The 22,094-nt window shown below is 53.0% G+C and overlaps 1 protein-coding gene across 1 annotated transcript; it reads left to right on the forward strand.

The window, feature by feature from the left end:
- Window positions 1–2,419: 2,419 nt before the first annotated feature.
- Window positions 2,420–20,647, forward strand: DIPK1C (divergent protein kinase domain 1C). Its single transcript, XM_045887931.2, has 5 exons — window positions 2,420–2,452; window positions 2,861–3,181; window positions 10,731–11,414; window positions 15,432–15,596; window positions 18,182–20,647. The coding sequence occupies exons 1-5, from the start codon at window positions 2,420–2,422 to the stop codon at window positions 18,398–18,400; spliced, it is 1,422 nt and encodes a 473-aa protein (XP_045743887.1). The 3' UTR covers window positions 18,401–20,647.
- Window positions 20,648–22,094: the final 1,447 nt, after the last annotated feature.

Here is a 22,094-nt window from a genome sequence, read left to right on the forward strand (position 1 = left end):
AACCCAAAGGATATGTTCAAACATATTCTTAACACTGCGATGTGTCTGGATTGCTCAATTTAGCCTCAGGAAATCAGAAAGAAATATTTATGTGTTAAAAACACTTTCTCAAGAAAAATTCCACAGGGGGCTCAAAGTTTTCTGACCTTTGACTCATTTCTTCAGCAGATATTCCTTTGTATCAGGTACCAGATCAGGTGCTGAGATTACAACATAAAATAGAACAGTGCTTACCCTCAAGTAGCCTCTAGTCTAATGGAAGAGATAAATGAACAAACACAGTCTAGTCTGAGTGCTTAATTAAATCAAGCTAACCCTGATCACATAGTAATTCTTCCAATCCGTGGGTGCCTGAGACCTGGGCCTGGGGCCTGGGGCCCGGACTCTAGAACACGGGGGGCCTCTCATCTGCTTGCAGACTTTTGCCCTGGGGGCTCTGCAGAGCAAAATTTTTACCTCCTTCAAGACGGAGGAAAACTACCCTATGAATTTCTGCATGAATGCAGCATGGCTGAAGGGATCCCTGTGCCCAGCCATTTCTAATATTATGACTCATTTCCAGAGTTTGGGTAAGAGAGTAGGGGGAAGTAGTTCTTGGGTTTCATACAGTTTTTTTTAAGGAGTCAAAGCCTATTGAAATCAACCTGATGTGAAGCAGGCAGTGGGCCAAGCCCCTCCCTAGCTCTGCCCATCCCCTTCCTCCTGACCCGTGAAGGCTGCCAGTCATTCTGAATCATGCAGCACGATTGCGGAACCCTGCTAATGGTACCAATGTGCAGCAGGCAGGGCTCTGGGAGATGAGACCTAACTTGTTTTTCTTTGTTCGTGAAGCCAAAGCTTCACATTCTGTTGTTCATGCAATTACGTATTTGTTGTTTGTTTGTTTGTTTGCAGTTCTGGGGGCTTATCTTTAGTATCAAGGGTACAGCTGGCCTGTAGGTCACCTTCATGTGAATACCCAAAAAAGCCCCCTTTGGACAGGTAATTCAAAGAGGCCCCCTCCATGCAGCCCCCTGGGGAAAAGGGTTTGGTGAGCGGAGCTCTGGTGGACCTCAGCCCCATCCACAGCTCCACGGCTTTGTGCAGTGTGCAAACTGCACAGCAGGACGGCAGGCTGCATAGTCCTGCATTCTGAGGATTTTATTTTGGTCTAGAGAGTACTGTAACTTCTGTGTTAAAACAATGCTGAATACTTAAAGGATCTCTTTATTGTGGGGTTAAAATTTTGTTCTTCTGTTTTTTTTCTTTATAAAATGCCAAAAGAAGTATGATTGACATTTTTAAAAACTTACAAAGTAAAAGCTGCCTTGCAAATCCTAATGTTGTTAACTCTGACTTCAAGTTCTGTTTCCCTTCTGTGATTTTTATTCCTAGGTTGTAAAGGATAAGTGTTCACATGTCTTTACCTCATTCTTCTTCCTCTTCCTGCCCCAGACCCCCAAATTCTTGGGACAAGGGATCAATTTTACAGGATCAAGTCAAGATTTTAAAACAATATCCTCCGATGCCTTCTGGGCTCCACAACTGTTTTGAAATGAGACAACCAAGTTTCCATACAGCCAGCTTACCAAAATACTCCCAGCGGTGCTTCTGTTTGGGGGTGCCCTGGGAAGTGGGAGAACTGGCCATTCGGCAAGGACCCCAGTAGCCATCACTGCCTTCGTCGGAGCCATCCCAGGTCGGAGTGTCTGTTGCATCAGGGAATACTGGCTCTGTACCTAAAGGGCTCCTTCAGCGGTGTTTGTTAATTTGATGTTTCACAATTCCTAGAGACTTCTACCACCCGGCTGTGAAGGTTAAACCGTGAGTTGCAGAATAGGCAAGGTTAAGAAGCCAGTTCCCTGGGGATAATCACAGAACGCTTTATCAGGCTGGAGTGGATCCTGTCATTCCTAAGCTCACGAATGGAAATTCAGGTGGAGGCAGGCAGGAGGGTGATGGCTTTGGGCTGGCAGAGAAGAGGCCTGGAATAAGCTTTTTTAAAGTGAATGTGTGAGCCCCTGGGAGGGACGGCTTTCAGAGGCCTTCAGTTGTGACAGTTCACCTCTTCGGACACCACCCACCCAGGACTCTCTCCTTAGGGGAGAAAGCCTTTCAGGGAACGGAGGAGCCGCTCAGGGAGGGGTGGAGAGGGCTGGCAAGAACCAGAGACAGCTCTGTTGGCTGAGGCTCCCCCCTATTTTATATAAAGACTGGGATTTGGACATGGAAGCACGCTCCCCAGATGGTGTTACGAACATACAGATTTAGACACATGTGGTGAACGCTTGCTTTCTCCTAGCCAGGGGCAAGCGGAAACGTTTCAAGAGTGTGGTACTCCCTGCCCGCAGAGAGGACGCCCTGGCGGTTTCTTTGGCATCCTGGGCCACAGCAGTGGGATGAAGGACGCTGCCTGGGAAAGGCGGACGGGGTCGCTAAGATGTCCCGACGGTCCCGACCCCTGGAAGCCCAAGTTGGTTACAGGGGAGAGAGGAATCTAGCAGAGGGGTGCGGGGGATAGAGCTGCAGCCCAGAGCAACCAGGGGTTTGGCGGGGTGGGGTGCGGGGCACTGAGCGGCCGCCCAGAGAAGGGGGGGGATCTTGTCTGAATTAGAGGTGTGTTAACAGAGGAACCAGGAGTCTGAACGGGGGGAGTCTGAGTCTACGCGGGTTCTGCGGCTTCTGTTGAAGAGGGTGCCCCAGACCCCAAATTCTTGGGGAAAGGGATCTTTTCTTGGGAAAAAGGTGCAAAAAAAAGGTGGGAAAGGTGTCGGGGTGCGGCGGTGGAGCAGGGCGAGCGGCGCGCGGACGCCCCCTCCCCGGCACCGCGGCGGGCGCGCAGGCTGTGGCCGGCGGACGCTCCACCCGACCCCACCCCCAGGCCGGGCCGGGCGCGGCAGTCGGGCCGCCGGGCCTCCCCTCCCCTCGCGCGGCCTCTCGCGCGCGCCCCCGCCCCGCGAGCCGGGCCGGGCCGGGCCGCGGCGCCGCGGGGAGAGCGCGGGGAGGGCGCGGCGCGCGGGCGGCGGGCATGGCGCGGGGCCGGCGCGGGCGGCGCGGGCGGCGCGGGCGGGGCGCGCTGCTGGCCTGCGCGGCGTGGACGGCGGGCTGGGTGCTGGCGGCCGCGCTGCTGCTCCGCGCGCACCCGGGCGTGCCCTCGGAGCGCTGCACCGACGAGAAGAGTCGGCGCATCCTGGCCGCGCTGGTAGGTCCCGCCGCCGCACGGCCCCGCGCCGCGCTCCCGGGGGCCTGGGGCGGCACGCCCTCCGCTGGCCCCGGGAGCGGGGGGGCGGGCGCGGCCGTGGCCCCCGGGGGCGGGGGTCCGGACACGGTGGTGGAATGCCCGGTGCGCACGACCCGTCTCTGCCCCGGAGTCTGTGGGTGCGCGGAGGTGCCTCCCTCCTTTCGCCCAAGTCGGTCCTTGGTCCCAAGATAGAGTCCTGCCCAGCGGCCCTCCTGCCGCCCCTGGGCCCGCGCTCAGCCAGGCTGCGGGTCTGCGCCGCGGCTCCCGACGGCCCCTCCGTGCCCGCGTCCCGTGTGGGGCGGCCGGGCTCGGGGCGCTGGCGACGGCGCGGCCGGTGTTGGGCTCGGGGCGGGCGGGGACCGCGCCTCTGGTCTCGGGTGCTCTCGCTCGGCGGCTCTTGTATGATTCCAACCCGGTGCGTCCCGCTGAGCCCAGCGCAGACGGCTGGCAGCCCCCTGACTCCCTGCGCCCCAACGCCGCGGCTCTCGCGGGCGCGGTGTGCGGGACCCCAGGCAGAGTGCGCTCAGGCGAGCGGACCCCCGCAGACCCCTGTCCTGGGGCCAAGACAGCGGTTTGCGAACAGGCGTGCGCCCGAGGGGTCCTAGCTGGGCTGGGCAGGCTGTTGTGAGCACTGGGCCCCAGATGCTCGTCCGTTCATTCCAAACGTTGGTGGCTCTCAGTCTCTCCGTTTGGTCCGGAAGATTATGGGGGTTAGGAAGACTTGGAAAGAGGCAGGAATCCCCGAAAGGAAAGCCGAAAAGGTGAAGACAGCCGGCAAATGCGGCCACTTTGGTTTCTGACGCAATTACTCACTTCCTAAAACAGTGACCATCTAGCTGAGCATTTGCTGTGAAAGATGATCTGTTTTCTAAGAAATCTTCAAAAGACGCATGGGAAGTTTACAGTCCAATTGCTTACATATGGGTGGGGTTTTTGAGATTGTAGGTTTTCAAATTTTCATAGCCTAAAAGTTAAAAAAAATTTTTTTAAGTGAGATTGGAAAAATTAAAGGACTGAAACATACAAACGCAAATCATATTCCTTAATTGAGTCTGGTCATGCATTGATCATGATGCGAGTGAGACCCTCATCAACGATTCCCTCCATCCTGTCTCTCAATCACCTATCTATTATCAATCATCTATGGACTGTTACACTGAATTCTATCAAGTTTTCTTTAACTTACAAAAACTGATCAACTTTCTCAGTAACCCATATAAAAATTCCTTCTACAAGGCTTATTTCACCTCCGTTTTGGGGGGACTGATTGGCTAATTTTAAGGAACAAAAAGAGGTTTTTTTCCAGGATGGAATACCTGTTTACAAAAATAATACAATAATCTTTTTCATTAAAATAAAAATGCTGTTTTCACTCATTTATCTTTGGTTAAGTGGGAAAAGGACTAATGGACATTATATGGCCTAATATAATTTAGGTAATTGCTAATCATAACTTTCGCAGCATGCCAGCTCGTAAATTAAAACCAATTCTGGTTAGAGGTTCTACCAATATATCTCTAATGGCTGCCAGCTGGGGTTGTTTTTAGTCTGACATGAAGCTGAAGATGTGGGCTCTGCTTCTGAAGGCTCCCCATCTTGCCTACTGCCCAAAGAACAATTTGAAATACTGCCTTTGTCTGTCTTCCTGAAGTTCATCTGACGTTGTCTCTGTGAACTGATTTTTCTGGAAGCATCATCTGGGCACCCCGTTCCCAGGGGCCATTATTTCTCACCTGTGCTCAGGGCTTGCCTTTCTCTCCCTCTCTCCTTGCCTCGTCCCCTTCTACCTTCTCTGTTCTGAATTTGTGGGTGTCAGCCCCACCCAGCACCCTGGCTCCCTGTGCCCCAGGACACTCTGAACTAGAACGGGGCTTGAACAGCCCCTCGGTCTCCACAACCCAGACTCTGCTGGGCCCTGGCTGCCATGCAGAGCTTGGCATGGTGGCCACCCAGGACTCAGGCTGAATCGACCCTCTGTCTCCAGGCTCCCAGGCACTTTCAATTCATTCTGCCTGGCTTTTGTCCTTAATAAAAAAACTGGCCGTTATTTTTCTGACTGCTCTCCAGACCCTCATTAGCTTTCCCTCGGAATACCAAGCACAGAAGGAGCGCACTGCCGCTGAGCCAGAGGGAGCCCTTTCCCTCCCTGGCAGAGCCCGGGAGCCCCGCACCCCCGCTGGGGTCCCAGGCTGCCAGTGTGCCAGGTGCCATTGCTGGTCTGCAGAGGAGTCTGCAGACAAAGGTGCAGAGCTCAGGGAGCTGGGAGTCCGGCTTGCCGGCTCCCGCAGGTGGCACCCCTCCTGCCCAGGGAGCTCAGCGTACTTCATGGCCCTGGAAGGGGGGAGAGTTGGAAGAGCCAACTGGAGTTGTTCCAAGGAGTTGAGCCCTGGGTCCTCTAGCTTTGGAGGTTTTTGAGTCAGACCACTGTGCTCCTCTGGACCATGGCTTTTCAGCACATCTCATAATCAAGACATCTGTAAGCCCTCGTCAACCTCTCTGTGAGGTTTCTAGAGCCCTTCTTTTCTAGTGAGCTGTGCCCCGGGCTATCCCAGGCTGCTGAGCGTCACCAAGCCTGGCTCCCCGTTCCAAGGGCAGAGCACTGCACACGGCAGCAGAGGAGGCGCGCTGTGGGTGCCCGCTGTGTTTGCTCTGGGCGGGCCCTGGGCTAAGTAGCTGTCTGCGTATTAGCTCATTTCAGCCCTTCGATAACCTGTGCTGGGGATGTGCTTATACTCTCCTCACTTCACAGATGAGCCCCGGGACGGACAGTAACTTATCCTGATTCACGCAGTCGTGGCGTCTGGAGACAGTATGCGACCCTGTGCAGTGTGATAGTAGAGACACCCTGGCAATCGGTGGCTTCCCCGATAACGAAAGCCCTGAGTAACAACTGGGTATGCTTCATCCTTCTGTAGCATATCATTTTCAAGGCATCTCAAAAATATTCCCACGGGCTCTGTTATGCAGAAGGCTTAACTCCCTTTTGGCTCTTTGGCTCTTGATGTGACTTAATCTAGTTGCCTCCAGTAGAGATTGCTTTTTCGTAGGGCGGGCTTAACTTTCTTTGCTGTGGTAGAAACCCATGGTCCCAGTGGGACTACAGCATCCAGAAAGATTTTATAGCAGGGAATGTCTCTGTTTTCCTGAGTGCTCTGGCCATGTGCGTAATGTGTATCTTCTGAGCCATCCAGGGGTCAAGAGGGGTTGCGCAGTGGACAGGCTAAATGCTCTGAGATTCTGCAATGCACAGCCGGCTGCTCAGGGAAGGAGTTCTATCGTGGGCTCTGTTGCTAACCACGCAGAGACTTCATGCTCCTTAAAAACAAAAACAAATACACAAAAGAAAACCCAGCCTTCAGGCATGACCTCTGAGACCCCATCAGCAGTTTCTCAGACTCAGTGGACAGGTTTTGTTTTTGCCTGAGAACCATGATACGAGCTGGAGAGATTCTAAGCAACAACTGCTGAGACATTCCTACCAGCACTGAGAATTCTGGGAGCGTGCATTTGTATGGATGCACATAGTCTAGAAACACAAATCCACTGTGAGTTTAAGTAATTAAAAAATGCCCATCCATGGTAAGGAGACTTTGTTTACTTGGTTGTTGTTGTTGTTTTTTTTTTTAATTTATTTTAAAATGTGATACCTGTGGATTTTGTATGTACGCACATTTGGGCACAGAAGCTTACCTGTGTTCATGCCGGCAGCACCCCCTCGTTTTCAGAGAAAAGTGACTTTGAACACTGAGCTCAAGTGAACAAACCACTTTTATTGAGTTAAAACATAGCTACTTCAGTAGGACATGCTGCTCATAAAATAATTTCACTATTTCCTCTCACATGATGGCAGTTTTTAATTAGCTCGTAAACTTGTAATTTGTCCTTTAAGTTCACTGGTGTTTAAATGTGAGGTTAATTCTTCTCCGGGTTTAGGAGGCACAGACCTGCCAAAGGATTGTGCAGACTCACTCCAGCACTGGTTGCCAGCAGAGCCCTGGCGTGTGAATTTTACGGTCTCTATAAGACAGTAAGGACCCAAAATGCCAAAAGCACATCATCCTAAAGGATGATGATGAAGAGTAACTCGGTAATAACCACACTGTGTACACCCTGTTCTAGTGTTGACTATCTCTTATGATGAACGAGGTGACAGGGGTACCAGAAGTTAGGTCATAAACCCAAGACCTCCCCTATGGTAGCTGGAGGCCCCCTGGGGTCCTGGGCACCTCGCTCCACTTTCCTGGCCTTTCTGATGCTCGACACTGCAGCCCCCGAAGTTGTCAGCCCTGCAGGAGGCACACTTCTACCCCAATGTGGTAAGCCTCAGGAAAACAGCCCCAAATAATGCTCCCCTCCAAAATTGATAGGCTCTATGCCCAATTTGATGATTATACCATTGTTCAAAATGTCTTGCAACTCCTGTTTGGAACGGCCGTCCAAATTTGCAGGGGCAAAATTGTATAGATTTTAATTTGATTTGAACTAGACTTCATCAATGCAGGATAGTTTTGTAGAAAACACTGTGCTATGGGGAGTCAGTGGGAGAGAGGATGTGCAAGTGAGTCTGGTGGATTGGGAGCTGGGGGCAGAGGGCGGAGATGAGGCTTTCCAGGGGCAGCCGGGCTGCCTCCCCACCCCCTCCCCACCCGCAGAAGGTTGATCTGGCCCTTGCAGGGTAGAAGCATTTTTGTGTGGTGGAGACATGGCATCTTCTCATAGGACAGCCCGGTTCGTGACACACGGGTGCTTGCACTAACTTTGCTCTCCAATCCCCCTGAATTGTATCTGGTTCTCTGAACACACTACTTTGCAACTCTGGCTCTTTGCACAGCTTATTTCCTGCAATGGAACTGCCCCCTTTCTCCTTCTCTGCTAGGCACACTGCAATTAGGCTTTCAAAATTGAGCTCAGGCACATCTCTCCGGGAAGAAGCCTCCCTCTCTACCCCCCCACCCCCCCACACCCCCACCACAATGACCGGGGCTGGAGAGGATGGAAGAGAAGTAGCATTCACTAAGACCATGGGTCCTCTGCACCTGTGACCTTGGTTGACCTTCACAGGTCTCCTGTGACACTGTATCAGCATCCCATGCTATAGACTTGGAAACAAGCCACCAGCCCGTACGGGGCAGAGCCAGGAGGCAAACCCAGTCTGCCCCAGAGCCAAGGCAGTGTACCTACCCTGCACAGATCATCCTCTGCTCTCATTTATGAGTTCTGAAGGCAGCCACCTCTGTAATGTGAACTCCTGAGCCTGGTACCTGTAGTTGGATAGGGGCTCAGCTCACATGCAGCTGGGTGAGGTCGGGAGAGTGGCATTATTGATTTGAAGGTGGCCACGTGTGGCTGAAGCAGCAAGGCCTTGCCCGTGGCCGTTCCCAGTCCCAGAGGAGTGGAGCAGTCTCCTTGGCCCACAGGTGTCTCTCCTGGCCAGTGGCAGGTTCGGCCGCAGAGTGTCTGTCTCCTCCCTTCTCTCCGGCTTCTCCCAGGATTCTGAAGCTCTCAGCTCAGGACTCACCCCCTCCCACCAGACTGGTTCTGTCACCTGCTTTTCTTTTCCTGTTCTGTACTTCATACAGAAGCACTTTTGATTCAATTCTAAATGTGACAACACTCCAAAGATGTTTATGGAATTGAATCAAATAATTTTGGGTATCAGACTTAAAGGAATTTTTGGACTTTATAAGGAAATTTACTAAAGAAATGTGAAACTCTGTAAATACCAGATAGCGTAGGGAAAAAACCAGCAACAAGTAAAATGAATGGCCCCTTTTTGCTCCTGGTTGTCTAGAACACTTCACCCTTCCATCCCCAGATCCCCTCTGAGAATATCCTGAGAGGTCTGGGGCAGCCTGAGTCAGCGGCTGTGACTTACAAGGGGCGATATGGAAGCGATTCTAAGCAGAGAGCGAGAGACTCAAAGGGTCCTGATCCTTTCAACACTTGTTTCTTGACCCCAAGCCATGGAATTAAGAGGATGGCATTTTACCAGCGTGTGTTGTGTTAAATTGCAAGATGAGCACAGCATCCAGTGTGTTTAACGCAGTTGTTAACACAGTTTGTTAACACAACGTCATCACGGGTGTCTGTTTTCCAAAGACAGAAAAGCAGCCCAGCTTGGCACGCCCAAGCTCTTGGGGCGGATTCATGACCACATACAGGTCTCCGTCACTTGCATCCTTGTGCTTGGCGGGTGTGACACACTCACCACCCAAGGTTGATATACTAAGATCGAAAGCCCACAAAGGAGAAAGCCCCAGACTCCGGTCAGACGGCGTGGCCTGGGTCTTTCAGGCTCTTGTCCAGCTGCTGCCTGAAATGGTCCCGAAAATCCAAATACTTGTTTTAAGAACTGGGGATATTTCTTTTTAATAAGCATTCTGGTAATACGTGCTTTGAACAATTAAACTAGAGTATTTATAAAGGTCCACCGTCCTTTATCTAACGCCTTGGGGCCAGGCATGTTTTTGAAGTCACACATTTTGGGCATTAGAAAAATAATATGGATCATATACCTTGTATTTTGCATATGAAGCAGAACCAGTAATCAAACCAATGAATAATTCTGCAGCACAATGTATGGAAATTCACACCAAGTCGAATACACGCAGACTACAATTAGCCCCACAACTCTTCAGTTGGGGTTTGGTACCACGTGAGGCTCATTGAGTCACAAAAAAGTTGTAGTTTTCAGAGCTTTGGGGATTTGGGGATTGTTCCTATATCCAGGCCTTGGAAGTCCATTGTCTGGCTTTGAGCTGCTTGTAATGCAAAGCTGACCAGCATGAAAGGACCCGAGGCTCTGAAGAGCCTCCCCTGGCCATCGTTGGAGGGCCAGTTGCTGATGCGCCTGTCTCCAGTCCCGCTGGCATGACCAGCCACGGGGCCTCCTCTGACTCCTCTTTCCGGAGGGTGCCCCTCCGAACCCCTGTCACCCTTCCAGACCTGCTGGCCTTAGACGCGGCACCACTTGGTGTCACAGACAGCGGGATGAGGGGACTGCTGGGAGGGTGGTCACTGTGGCTGGCCTGGCACCAGGTGACGCTCGCTGGGGACCCCCCTTCCGAGATCTGACTTAGCCCTTCTTGGATGGTGGCATTCAAAGCTCCCCGCGGCGACCTGCACGTGTGGCCAGCGTCGAGAACCTCTGGCCCGGACAGCCCTGTCTCTGACAGCTGACCGAACGGTCACCAGCGGGTGAAAGGCTTTTCCCAGCAGCACATGCCTGGACGGGGGCGCGGTGTGGAGGGGGAGCCCGCGTCTCGCCTCCGGTGTCCTGATTCTGAAGACCTGGGCCTGGGTGAATAATGTAATAAATACGAGACACTCGCTTAGCTCTTTCAGTGAATTACGCACTGACCCAAATAGCCTGCGTGGCTCACATTCGTGAGCTTTCTCCCAACGGCTGATCAAAGCGTCTGCGCGCAGGGACCCGCTGGCCCCTTCCCTGCCCCGCCCAGCGACGGCGCGGCCGCTCCCGCCTTGTGACCGACTGTCCCCTTCCTTGCAGTGCCGGGAGTACGAGGGCGGGGTGCTGGTGGGAGACCTCTGTGAGGACCTGTGCGTCGGGGAGAAGCTGCTGTACCAGCGCTGTCTGTACTTCGAGAGGGGCAAGAAGGTGCTGCAGGCCGACTGGCGCGGCCGGCCCATCATCCTCAAGTCCAAGGAGGAGGCCTTCTCCAGCTTCCAGCCGCTCGTGCTGCTGGAGGACGCGGCCGACGGGGGCGGCCAGGACTTCCCCGAGGCAGAGCTGCTCCTGCTGGTGGCCGGCGAGGTCAAGAACGCCCTGGGCCTGGAGCTGTCGGGCGGCAGCCTGGGGCCGCTGTGGCCGGGGAGGCGCGGCCCTCGCTGGCGGGGCCAGCTGGCCAGCCTCTGGTCCCTGCTGCAGCAGGAGGAGTTCGTCCTCTTCAGCCTGCTGCAGGACCTGAGCCGGCACGCCCTGCCCGTGCTGGGCTCCTGCGGCCACTTCTACGCCGTGGAGTACCTGGCCGCCGGCAGCCCCCGCCACCGGGCCCTCTTCCCCCTGGACGGGGCCACGGGGGCGCCCCGGGGCGGCCGGGGCCAGGCCAAGGCCATCAGCGACATGGCGCTCAGCTTCCTGGACATGGTGAGCCATTTCGAGGACGACTTCTCTCACCGCCTCCACCTCTGCGACGTCAAGCCCGAAAACTTTGCCATCAGGAGTGACTTCACGGTGAGTGGCATGGGGGAGGCGTGCGTGTCATGGCGGGCAGGGGGGGCAGAGAATCTAGGAGAGGGTTTCTGAAATGCAAGCTTCCAGCCTGGGCAAGCCGGACCTGCCGGAGCACCTCCTTTGGGGTGTGAGTGAGAGAATTTGAGGAACACAGGCCCCGTGCACCTCCCTGGAGGGGGACTGATAACGAAGACACCCACGGCGGGTTTGTCCTCCCTCATGGCTCTTCTGGTTTCTCCAAAGCGGCTGAGCAGCTTCTTAGACCTAATTAGAAAGCCAGTTCTTGCTGAGTGCAGAGAACAATGCTCAGGAGACGAGGAGCCACAGCGGATGACAAAGAAGGGTGGCCTTGGGGGCTTTGGTGCTAGTTGGAGGATGCTGTTTTCACACCGCCCATGCTGTGTCATAGTGTCAGGCTTTTCCTGATACTTCCTTCTTGGAGCGGTTCTAGTTAGTCTCCCCTCCGCGGGTGAGACTCCTAGAGGGACAGCTGGAGTTCCGGTGCCTTCTCCAGGGGAAAGCCCTACCCATGTGGAGTGTGTGTGTGGGGGGGGGGGCTGTGTCCTGGTCCTCCCCTCCCAGGCTGCAACAAGTCAGCTGGCGAATGAGGCCAACTTGACTTCGGCCACACCAGGGGGCTGCTCATTGAGGGTGCTGGCTCATGGCAGAAGGGTGCTCTTCATCCTGGTTAAAAACATAAAGGGACAAAAAGAGGGCTCTCTTACTGCCAGCCAAGGGCTTCCAGGGCAGGTAGCATAGGAATGCCTGCTTAAAACAGCCTGAAACCTAGAGAACTAAATGTGCCCCATGTGAACCCCTTCTCCAATCAAGCCTTTGTCACTGTGAGGAGCACCGTGGCAACTTGCCCAAACTTCTTTGTCCTAATGCCCTCCTTGTCCCTGGCTGCCCCAGAGGGATTGATAAGCTGGGCGTGGCTCCACGTGTGGAAGGGAAAGAGCCGAGAGGTTCCAGAAGGTTCTGGGAGGCTTCTGGAGGGTCTGCACTCTGGGTGGTGAGCTCTGGAGGCGTTCGGCTCCGTCTGCAATATCCTGAGCTCCACGAGACCTCTAGACATGGTCTGAGCTGTGAAGGGGAGGGACACCCCAGAAATCTGCCAGCATATTTTTTGGAGGTGAAATCCTGGCCAAGCTTCCCTAATTCATGAGCAGAAAGTTTATGTAATGGACATGAAGGACCACAGTTCTCTTTCTCAGAGAAGTCCTGGGAAACCAGGCACCCCACGGCCCTGGGAAAGGAGGTGTGGCGCGTCCACTCACACCACTGGCTTTGGCGGTTATGGGGCCAGTGCTCATCTGACACCCGAGTCTTCATCCAGCAAGTATTACGGAGTGTCAGCAAGCGGAACCCCACAGGAGCGGTAACACTCGAGGGAATTGCGACGCTATCTGGGCTGGGTTCCCAGGAAAGGCTGTAGGAAGGAGGCGGAGCTGACCGGTCTTCCCCGGGGAAAGGGAAACATGGCACGTTGCTGGATTGTGCACTGCACTAGAGTTGTGCCTTCCAGCATCTTGTGCACGATAGGCACGAAATATTTGTTCAATGAAATAATGGGCTGCACTTTTTGACCTAGTCCCAGACTGCGCCCTGTGGACTATGCTGGGGCACACAGGCCCATGCCTCTGCCTGAGCTCTTCTCCTCTTCTTGGGGGAGAACGGGGAGGGAGGACAGAGGGTCCCCCTTGGCTAACCCTGGCATTACTGACCTCCTTACAGACCCTGAGTTCGTTAACTTTACCTATGATTTCACAACTTTAAATGAGACCCAGCGGTGTCAGCATCACCAGAGAACTTGTTAGAAATTCTGATTTTCTGCCTTCCCCCCAAGACCTGCTGGGTCCGACACTCTGGGGGTGGGACGTGGTGACTTGCAGTCATTCCCTCTCTCCGGGGCCCCACTTATAGGTCCTGAGAATTCCTCTAGCGGTTGCACAGGAACAACTGGGAAACACCATTGTTTCACGCCTCCAGACCATTGCTAGCAAGTGCTCCTTTGAAACAGATGTGTGTCCTACTTGGGAGCCACACTGTTCAGTGGGGAATGAAACAGTTCTCAACCCTTTCTAGTCTGATGCTGGGATGAAGTTTGATGAAGATGCGAGTTACGTCATTCCATTCAGGAAGAGTGTTAGGATTCTCCTGATACGATTAAAGAAGCCGTATGCAGGTCTTTCTGCTGGCTTGGTTGCTGTTCTTATTTTAGGTGTGTGGAGTTAGGCTTACAATAGCTGTAATCTATTCTGCACTATACACTAAAAATTAAAAAATAAATCTGGCTCTCCCTGGGAGACGAGAAGGGAACAATCAGGAACGGGAGCGAGAAGTTGCAAGGACCTGAAAGTGTATGTAGGAGCCCAGGGGAGGCTGGGGAGATTGCCAGAAAGTAGAGAAAGGAGGGAGGCCCTCTGGTCCTGATAATAAATTATGAAGACAATAGATTCATGAGCACAGCCTAATATATTTTTAGTGTATTAGCTAGGTTAAATAGCGAAATTAGCTATTTCTTTTGGCTAAATAATGAGATAGGAAAAATTGATTAAAATTGTAATTTCTGTTTGCCGCACCTGAATTAGTAATTAGGCAAAGCTCTTAAGTAGGGAAAAGTTCCCTGTTCTTTATGTTCATTATTCTCCATATATTTTGAAAGAAACTATTTTCCCTCTTCTGTTTTACTTAATCATCCCCCAAGGAAGTTTACTGCCTCTGGGATCACTCCTGAGTGAACAACAAAAGCCCAAACCAGGGAATGTAGCTTCCAACACCGCGAGTTGCAGAGGAAATGGACCCCAGCCAGTGAGGCCTTGTTGAGATGCTACCAAGGGCAGAAGGAAGGGCTCGTGTTCGGAGGATGGCCTGTGAAGGCTTGTGAGATGCCACAGACTCCATCAAATTCATCAAGTCTTCCTAGAGCTTTTTTAATACCTTGAAGCTATGAACTGCTTGATTTGGGCAGACTCCAGGTTTTATCAAGTTTGAGATCATCTTTTTTTATTTTTTAAATTCAGGTGGTGGTGGAAAATCTGCATAATGTAGATGTTCTTCCTCTTTTCTGGTTTGAAGCCTATTTGGTTTGAAGCCAAGAAGACAAATCCGAAATTGCAGGGGGCCAATTGTGGGCTCCTGCTGACGGCGACATTTAGTATCTGGTGCTGTTGGATCAGGGTCCATGTGCATCAGCCCTAATGCGAGAGGGCTGATGCTGCCTTTCCCAGCCACACGTCCATCCAAGCATCAGTAGGAAGCCAGTTGACTCGGGTCACAGATATGCCATAAGTAGACAGCGTAGGTCATGCCCACCCAATTTCACCATCATACCCACAGACCTGCCCCGGGAGTTCGGTTTCTTCGTTGTTGATATTCATGGGGATAAACTATCTGGGTCTCACGGCATTTATAATGCTGGTCCCTAAAAGTCAGAGGCCAAAGTGATACAGCAATGGGAGGGGAATTCATTTATTTTTAAGACATTTCAGAGAAGCTGCTTTTTTTTTTTTTTAAAGGTTTGTTTATTCATTTGAGAGAGAGAGAGTATGGGGGGAAGGGCAGAGGGAGAGAGAATCCTCAAGCAGACTGTGCACTGAGTGTGGAGCCGGACCCAGGGCTCGATCCCAGGACCCCGAGATCACAACCTGACCAAGCGTCGGACCCTTAACTGACCGAGCCACCCAGGCAACCCTCAGAGATCCTACTTTTAAAGCTGAAAAAGTGTTTAAAGTTGAAAAATGATACTTCTAGTTATAGTTCCAAATCCTAAGCTTTCGCCAGTGACAGCAAAGGTCCTTTTTGCAGCGAAAGCCTCGCAATATCGTCAATGCCTGGTGCTTGTGTGAATAAAGCAGGCGCCCCCCAGCACAGCCTGGCTCCTCTTCCCGGCAGGCAGAGTTCTGTGATCCCACAACCAGCAGGCACCTGCACTGCAAACGGGGAACGGAGGTGCCCCGGCTGCCGGGCCGCTGAGCCCCGGTGTCCTCTGATGGCCACGTGCTGTGTTGGTTACAGGTGGTGGCCATCGACGTGGACATGGCCTTTTTTGAACCTAAAATGAGGGAAATTCTCGAGCAGAACTGCACAGGAGATGAAGACTGCAATTTCTTCGACTGTTTCTCAAAGTGTGATTTGCGCGTCAACAAGTGTGGAGCAGAAAGAGTTAACAGTAACCTGCAGGTAGGTGGCTGCCCCCGTGGGCGGGGGGACCATCGTTCTCTGGGGCCGCCGCTGCCCTCTGCACGGCGCACCCCCTCATGTGGCCCAGGTCACCCCTTCCATGCCACCTGGGCTCGATGTGCTCAGTGGGGACAGGGACAGCGGGAAGCAGTGTCGTCTGGCCCATGGGGTTGTCGGTCAAATGACCCCATGGGGGTCTCCTGGATGGAGCAGCCAGCAGACCCCATTGCTGGGCTTCCCATCTCCTCCTAATGTATTCCTTTTCTAACTTAAAATTTTACTCAAAAAAAAAAAAAAAAAAAAAAAACCCTGCCCCAATTGACAGAGCAAAGGAATAGAATTTTTTAAAAAATTTCAGAGCTAGACGTAACGACAGGTAGCTCTCGGGCCGGCAGAAGGTAGCTGGGGTATGCAGGAATGGCACCCGTCAGCTGGGTAGCTCCTATTTCACCCCGGACTAAACTGAATTCCAGAGGGCTCAAGTATTTACCCCCCCCCCAAAAAAATAGGATACTAAATGTACCAGAGAAAAACTGGGAGAGTTTAAAATACTACCCGAGAGTAATGAAGGCCTTTCTGAGTATGGAACACAGCTCAGAGGCCATAGGAAGAACACGTGACAGATTTCACTATCTTGAAAAAAATCCATATAGTGGAAACAAAACAAAACAAAATCCCCCCAAATATGAGCAAAATTTAACAGTTAAATGAGAAAATGGGCAAACTGTTTGGTAATGCTCGTACAGATCAGGAGAGCAGGGGACAAAGGGGGTCCTCACGCACCAGCTGCTGCCTAAGGCTCAGAGAGTGTCCCCCAAGATTGTCCTTCCCCACTGGAGCTTCTTTGCCGTGGCTACTCCAAGTGCCAGGGGCAGCGTCCAGGGACGGGTCAGTGGGAGCTGGGGCACACGTGAAGCCCAGTCTCCAGCCTCAGTAAGGAACACCGGAAGATTTCCTTCTCCCTCAGGTCCATGGAGGCTTGGTTCCCAGGAGCGCGCCTCAATAAATCCCTGCCTGCACACCTCCCTCTTAGAGTCCGCTCTCCAGGGAGCCAACCAAAGCAAGGGGATGTCCTTACGATATAGAGTATCTGCAAATTAATATGAAAAAGGCCAACAATCTGATGGAAATGTGAACAAAGGATATCAACTTGACGATTCACTGGAAAGGAAGCACAAATAACTTTCACCCTGACTGCTAAGAGCAATGCAAATTAAACCATCAGTTGGCAAAAATGAAAGACAGCACAGATCCTGGTGGAGCAGTGGGGAGACAAGTGTTCTCATCATACATTGCTGTGAGAGTGTATCTCAGGACAACTTTCATGGGGTCGATTGGGCAATAGATACTAAAACAAAAAATGCACATACCTCTAGGGCCAGAAATTTCTAGTCTAGAAATTAAGTCACATGTGCAAAGTGAAAATGACATACATGAAAGATATTTCTTGCAGCATTGTTCATAATAGCAAAAGTTAGTAAAAAGCCTCAATTTCCAGCAATAGGGAATAGTTAAATAATCTATGATCTACCCACACATTTGAGGTGCAGCTATGAAAGCAACAGGAAATCCTTGTAAGAATCGACATGGGAGGCTTTCCCTGGTATTCGGTTAAATGGGAATGGAAGCTGAAGAACAGTGTGCAAAAGCCTGCCTTTTGTGCAAAGTGGAAGGGAAAGGAGATGCGTGTACATGTACTCTGTCTAGAAGGACATTCAAGGAAGGGATGGCCTCCCAGAGCCAGGAGCAGAGTGTCTGATGGTCAGGAGCAGCATGGAGACCTAGGACTTACCTGTGGTCTGTCCCTGGGGACATTGAACAATTTTGCACATGGATTATCAATTCAAAACAGAACTAAGGTCATTTGTTTTTAAAAAGAATCCTCACCCTTGCAGGGAGGGGGAAACAGAAGTTAGTTGCTTATCTTCTACGAAAAGTAGCTTTAAAACACTGAGGCCTCTGCTTAGTGAGCCCAAGACAGTGCAACACAGAAAAGTAAAGCCCATTAATTCCGCAGCTCTGGGAGCAGCCCTGGGAAAGCTGTGGGAACAGGCCACGCGTTTAGGTGGAGGATTTAAGGAGATCTGCAGATTCAGGGGAGTTTTGCACCCTGTTAGAATTCTAGGCTGCGAGATGGTGGCTTAATTTTTCACTTCTGCTCCTGAAATAAAAGGGTTCAAAGTCCCTTCCAGGACAGTCTTTTCTCCAGGTGTCTCAACATGCGATCATGTTTGCCCACGACTTCTCCCCACACGTCACTGGACCCTCGGGACAACGCTGCCCGGCGGTCATCGCGAGTTACGGTGACCGGCTTATGGCCGAGCAAGTCCTCAGCGACGCGGTGACTCGGCTCAGGGGCCACTCCTTCCGCGGCAGCGGCTGCCCAGCGCTCTCTGCTCCCCTCTGTCTTCAGAGGGTATTCAGTGAGCCGGGCCCTCCCCGTCTGCTCCAGGGCTGGATGCGGGACTCCATTCCTGGTGCTGAGTGGTTCAGGTTCTGGGAGGGAAGGCACCTTTGGGACTGGAGCATCCCCGGCGCTGGGGGTTTGCAGCCCTGCACTAACCGCCCCGTCTGCCGTCCCTCAGGTCATCTGTGACAAGATATTCCGCCACTGGTTCTCCTCGAGTCTCTGGAGCTCGGCCCTATCCTTCCCGCTGCAGCGGCAGTTGCGGGAGGCGGTGCAGGAGTGCGCGGACCCCCGGCGCACCGCGCGCAGCCCCCCGAGAGCAGCCCCCGACGTGTTCTGGAAGCTCCGGCGCCTCCTCCGAGCCACGCAGAGGGAACTGCAGGAGGCAGAGAAGTAGCCGCCGCTGTGGCCTTGGGCGGGTCCCCTCGGGTTGGGTGTTGTGGGGGAGACGTTCCTCTGGGCCAGGGAATCCAGGGCTGTGCTCTGTGCAGTGGTTTTCTGTGGGGGGGGTCCCTTGGAGCGCCGTGAACCCGCTGGTCAGCTTCTGTCTGGAGCAAGGTTTCCATGAAATTGGGTGTAAAGCGAAGGGCCAGTGAGCGAGGGAGGGGCAGGGCTCTGCGTCTGTGTCCCTACGACTGTTGGCTTGCAGGGGGAGAGCGGAGGGTCTCCGGCGGGCTGACCCTGGGATTGCAGCCCTTCAGTAGCCTTGGCTCTGAGCCAACTGGCCGGGGGCAAAGCTGGCTCAGGAAAGGGAAAATGTTCCTTTTCATTTAGACCAAAATGGAAGCAAGTGTTTTTGTTTATCATGGAGATAATGCAACATGTAACTACAACACAGTGGTGCTCTTATTGCTGAAAAGGAGCAGTTTTATCCCTTTCCCCTGTGTTTGACCACCCCGTCTCTCTCTCTCTCTCTCTCTCTCTCACACACACACACACACACACACACACAGGAGCACCCCTTTCCCATCCCACCTGGAGAATTCCATGGAACAGCAGAGACTCCTAAACTATCTGTGGTAGTTTTTGTTTTTTAAACACTTTCAAACCCTTGCAAAACCATGCTTTTATATAATACAATCAACAAACACTGCTGTCAGCATTTAATATTTTTAATGTGGCAAGTGAGATCGTCTCTTGCTGATCTGATTGAGCAGAGTAGAGAAAACTCTCCCGAGCTGTGTGCTCAGAGGAGGAAGTCCAGCAGGTTCAGGTTCCTCCTTTTTCAGCTTTCCCAAATTAATGCAAGTGGTGCTTCATTCATCTCTAGTCCCGCGTCACAAGCCGGTTTTTACCATGTTTCTTGATAAATCATGGTTAAAATTATCTTTTGATCAAGTGATTCCAGATTGTAAGCTGTTGGGTTATAGTTGAGACACGTTGTATCTGCCCAGAAATTGTAGGCGCTACTGAGCATGTGATAAAAACCTGTCAAGAAGGGGTTGGACAGCCCCCTAATGTCACATGGCTACAGACATTTCTAAACCATCCCAGTTCTCATCTCCTCAGAGGGAGGGGAACAAGCAGTTCACAGATGTGCCATCTCCAAGAAGTCCTCCAAGCCTGCCTTGGTACCACGCTCAACACCAGCCTGCCAGACGCCCATGATGAATGCCCAGGATGTTAAATTATTGGAAGAGCAGCTATTTTTTTTTTTTAAGATTTTATTTATTTATTTGAGAGAGAGAATGAGAGACAGCACAAGAGGGAAGAGGGTCAGAGGGAGAAGCAGACCTCCTGCTGAGCAGGGAGCCCGATGCGGGACTCGATCCCGGGACTCCAGGATCATGACCTGAGCCGAAGGCAGTCGCTTAACCAACTGAGCCAGCCAGGCGCCCTTTTTTTTTTTTTTTTTTAACTTTAATTTGGAAGCTGTTCTTTGAGCAGCTGGGGGTGAGGGAGTTTGGCTGGAATTTTCGGAAGCCAAGGACCCAATAAAGGACCCACGGGCACTCGCAGTGGGTGGACAAATGCCACTCTGCATGGTAACACAGGGACATTGTCCCAGCTTTCGGACTCTGGAAGCTGTGCAGAAGTCTTCGATCCTGATGTTGACCCCGGCCCTGCGCATGTGTCTTTCCTGGGGAGGGTACTTCATTCTGCCGCAACGTGCTGAGGCCGAGCCTCCGGAGAAATCCTACGGGAGGATGTGAACCGCAGAGCAGACGCCTTTGCTGGGGTCCCCGCTTTGAGTTTCTTGATGGGGCCACCGACACAGTCTGGAGTCCCACGAACTTTGCTTCCTGTCTCTAGGAGACGTCTCCGAGCTTCGGAACATGCCCGCCCTTCCCTCTGCTTCCTCGGGAGGTGCGCTGGGCCCGCCTGCATCTCTTGCCGCTCCTGCAGGTGCCCGCATCCCCAGCGTTTGCGCGGCATGAGCGCTGGGGTCGGGCCATCTGAAATTTTCTCTGAGTAACACCGTTTACCAGTGTTGTGACATCGGGCAGGGTAGTTCACCGCTCTCTGCCTCAATTTCCCCATCTGAATGCATTAAAGGTTGGAATCCCTTGTCTCGGGGGTGCCGCGGACTGAATGAGGCCATGCATGGGAGTGTGGGCGCGCCTCCAGGGCTCTGTAACCCCTAGTTATTTTCAGCCACGTGAAGCCACAAGGCTGGCTTTGAGGGGGGGATATAATGCGTCCTGCTTCTCTCCCCACCTTCTCCCTGTCTCCTTGCTCTGCAAAGGCTCCTCCCCCTCTTGGTCTAACTATCTTTGAGCTGAGAGGACAGCCCCTAGGTCCTGGTCACACAGGGTTGATCCTAACCCAGGGCTTCTCGGCCAAGGGGGCCTGGGCCCTGCCTCATGTTCACGGGACCCAGAACCTCAGGTGGGCCCAGGGCAGTGACCTGTCCTTTCATAAAGGCCATCAGCAGACGCTGATGCACATCACATGTGTGGAGGCTGGTCGAGAGCTTCTGCTGTGGACTGTGCCCCACCCGGAGTTCTTGCGCTGAAACCGAATTCCCTGGGGTGCTGGTGCTGGGAGGCAGGGCCTGTGGGAGATGATTAGGCCATGAGGGGGGAGCTCGAGTCATGGGATTAGCGGCCTTACAAGAAGACATCCCAGAGGCCTAGGCTCCGGGCCCTCCCCTCCCCCCTTCCCCCTTCTTCCTGTCTGTCCCGTGGGTCTCCCTCGCTCTGCCCCGTGGACACAGTGAGAAGGCAGCCACTGCGAACCCCGAACAGAGCTCCCACCAGGAACCGAACCGGCCTGCCCCTTGATTCTGGACGTTGAGCTCCCACAGGCGTGAGAAACAGATGTGTGTTGTTCCTAAGACACCCAGGCTGGGGCATTTTGTTAGGGTCCCAGCTCTTGTTGCTGCTGAAAGCATTCTCAGCAGGGCAGGTGTGCCTGCCGGCGAGCCCTCCAGGCCGGCAGCTGAACAAAGCCAGGCTGCCGCGGTCGCTGCCTCCCGCCCAACCCCGGGCCACCCACGGTGCCTCCTGAGCAGGGCCGGCAGCAGCTCGCTTGCGGTCAGCATCACTGGCCGTGAAGAAAAGAGCTAGTTGCTCCCAGTCAATCTGAGCACGACGGGAGGGTTTGCAAGCAGGAACAGCTCCCCCCGCCTGCTTGGCCCCCCAAGAAGACAGCACATGACACAGCCAGCTAGCACCCCGGCCACGCATGTTGGGAGGCTCTGACCCTGCAGAGGCCCCCATGTGTGTACGCGCCTTCTCGCGAAGGGTCTGTTTGCTCCCGATGCCCTGAGCTGGTTAGTGCTTTAAGAGGGCGTTTCAGCCCAGCCGGGGCTGCAGGCAGGGACCGGGGAGGTGCCGCCCTCAGCTTCAAAACCACAGTGGGGCACTGGGGCTCGGCCCCAGCCTGTTTCTCTGTCCTCTCTTTCCCTGTGATAGAAACAGGAGAGGGGCAACGTGCTCCGTAGCTGTCTATCAAGCAAGACTCGGGACAAATGAGCAGTTCTGATTTTTAAAATTGATGAACACGAAAAGTACACAGTTGTAGCATTTACGGAGTCATTTTGTGGGAAGAAGCGCACTTACTGGGAATTACAACCGCCTTGGCAAGTGCAAGGTGTTTGGTCTGCACAGTTCTGGGTAACAATGAAACGAAACATGTTTAGAGAACTT

Source organism: Mirounga angustirostris, unplaced genomic scaffold (genome assembly GCF_029215605.1).
Source record: "Mirounga angustirostris isolate CCGP_5_RB_7025 unplaced genomic scaffold, mMirAng1.0.hap1 SCAF_14, whole genome shotgun sequence".
Lineage (NCBI taxonomy): Eukaryota > Metazoa > Chordata > Mammalia > Carnivora > Phocidae > Mirounga > Mirounga angustirostris.

What these genes read in the sequence shown, in the direction of transcription:
- DIPK1C (XM_045887931.2), top strand. Translation starts at nt 2,420, where the DNA reads ATGTCCCGACGGTCCCGACCCCTGGAAGCCCAA. An exon ending in CCCGACCCCTGGAAGCCCAA is followed by an intron (nt 2,453 to 2,860) that starts GTTGGTTACAGG and finishes CCCCACCCCCAG; the next exon opens with GCCGGGCCGGGCGCGGCAGT. An exon ending in GAGTTAACAGTAACCTGCAG is followed by an intron (nt 15,597 to 18,181) that starts GTAGGTGGCTGC and finishes GCCGTCCCTCAG; the next exon opens with GTCATCTGTGACAAGATATT.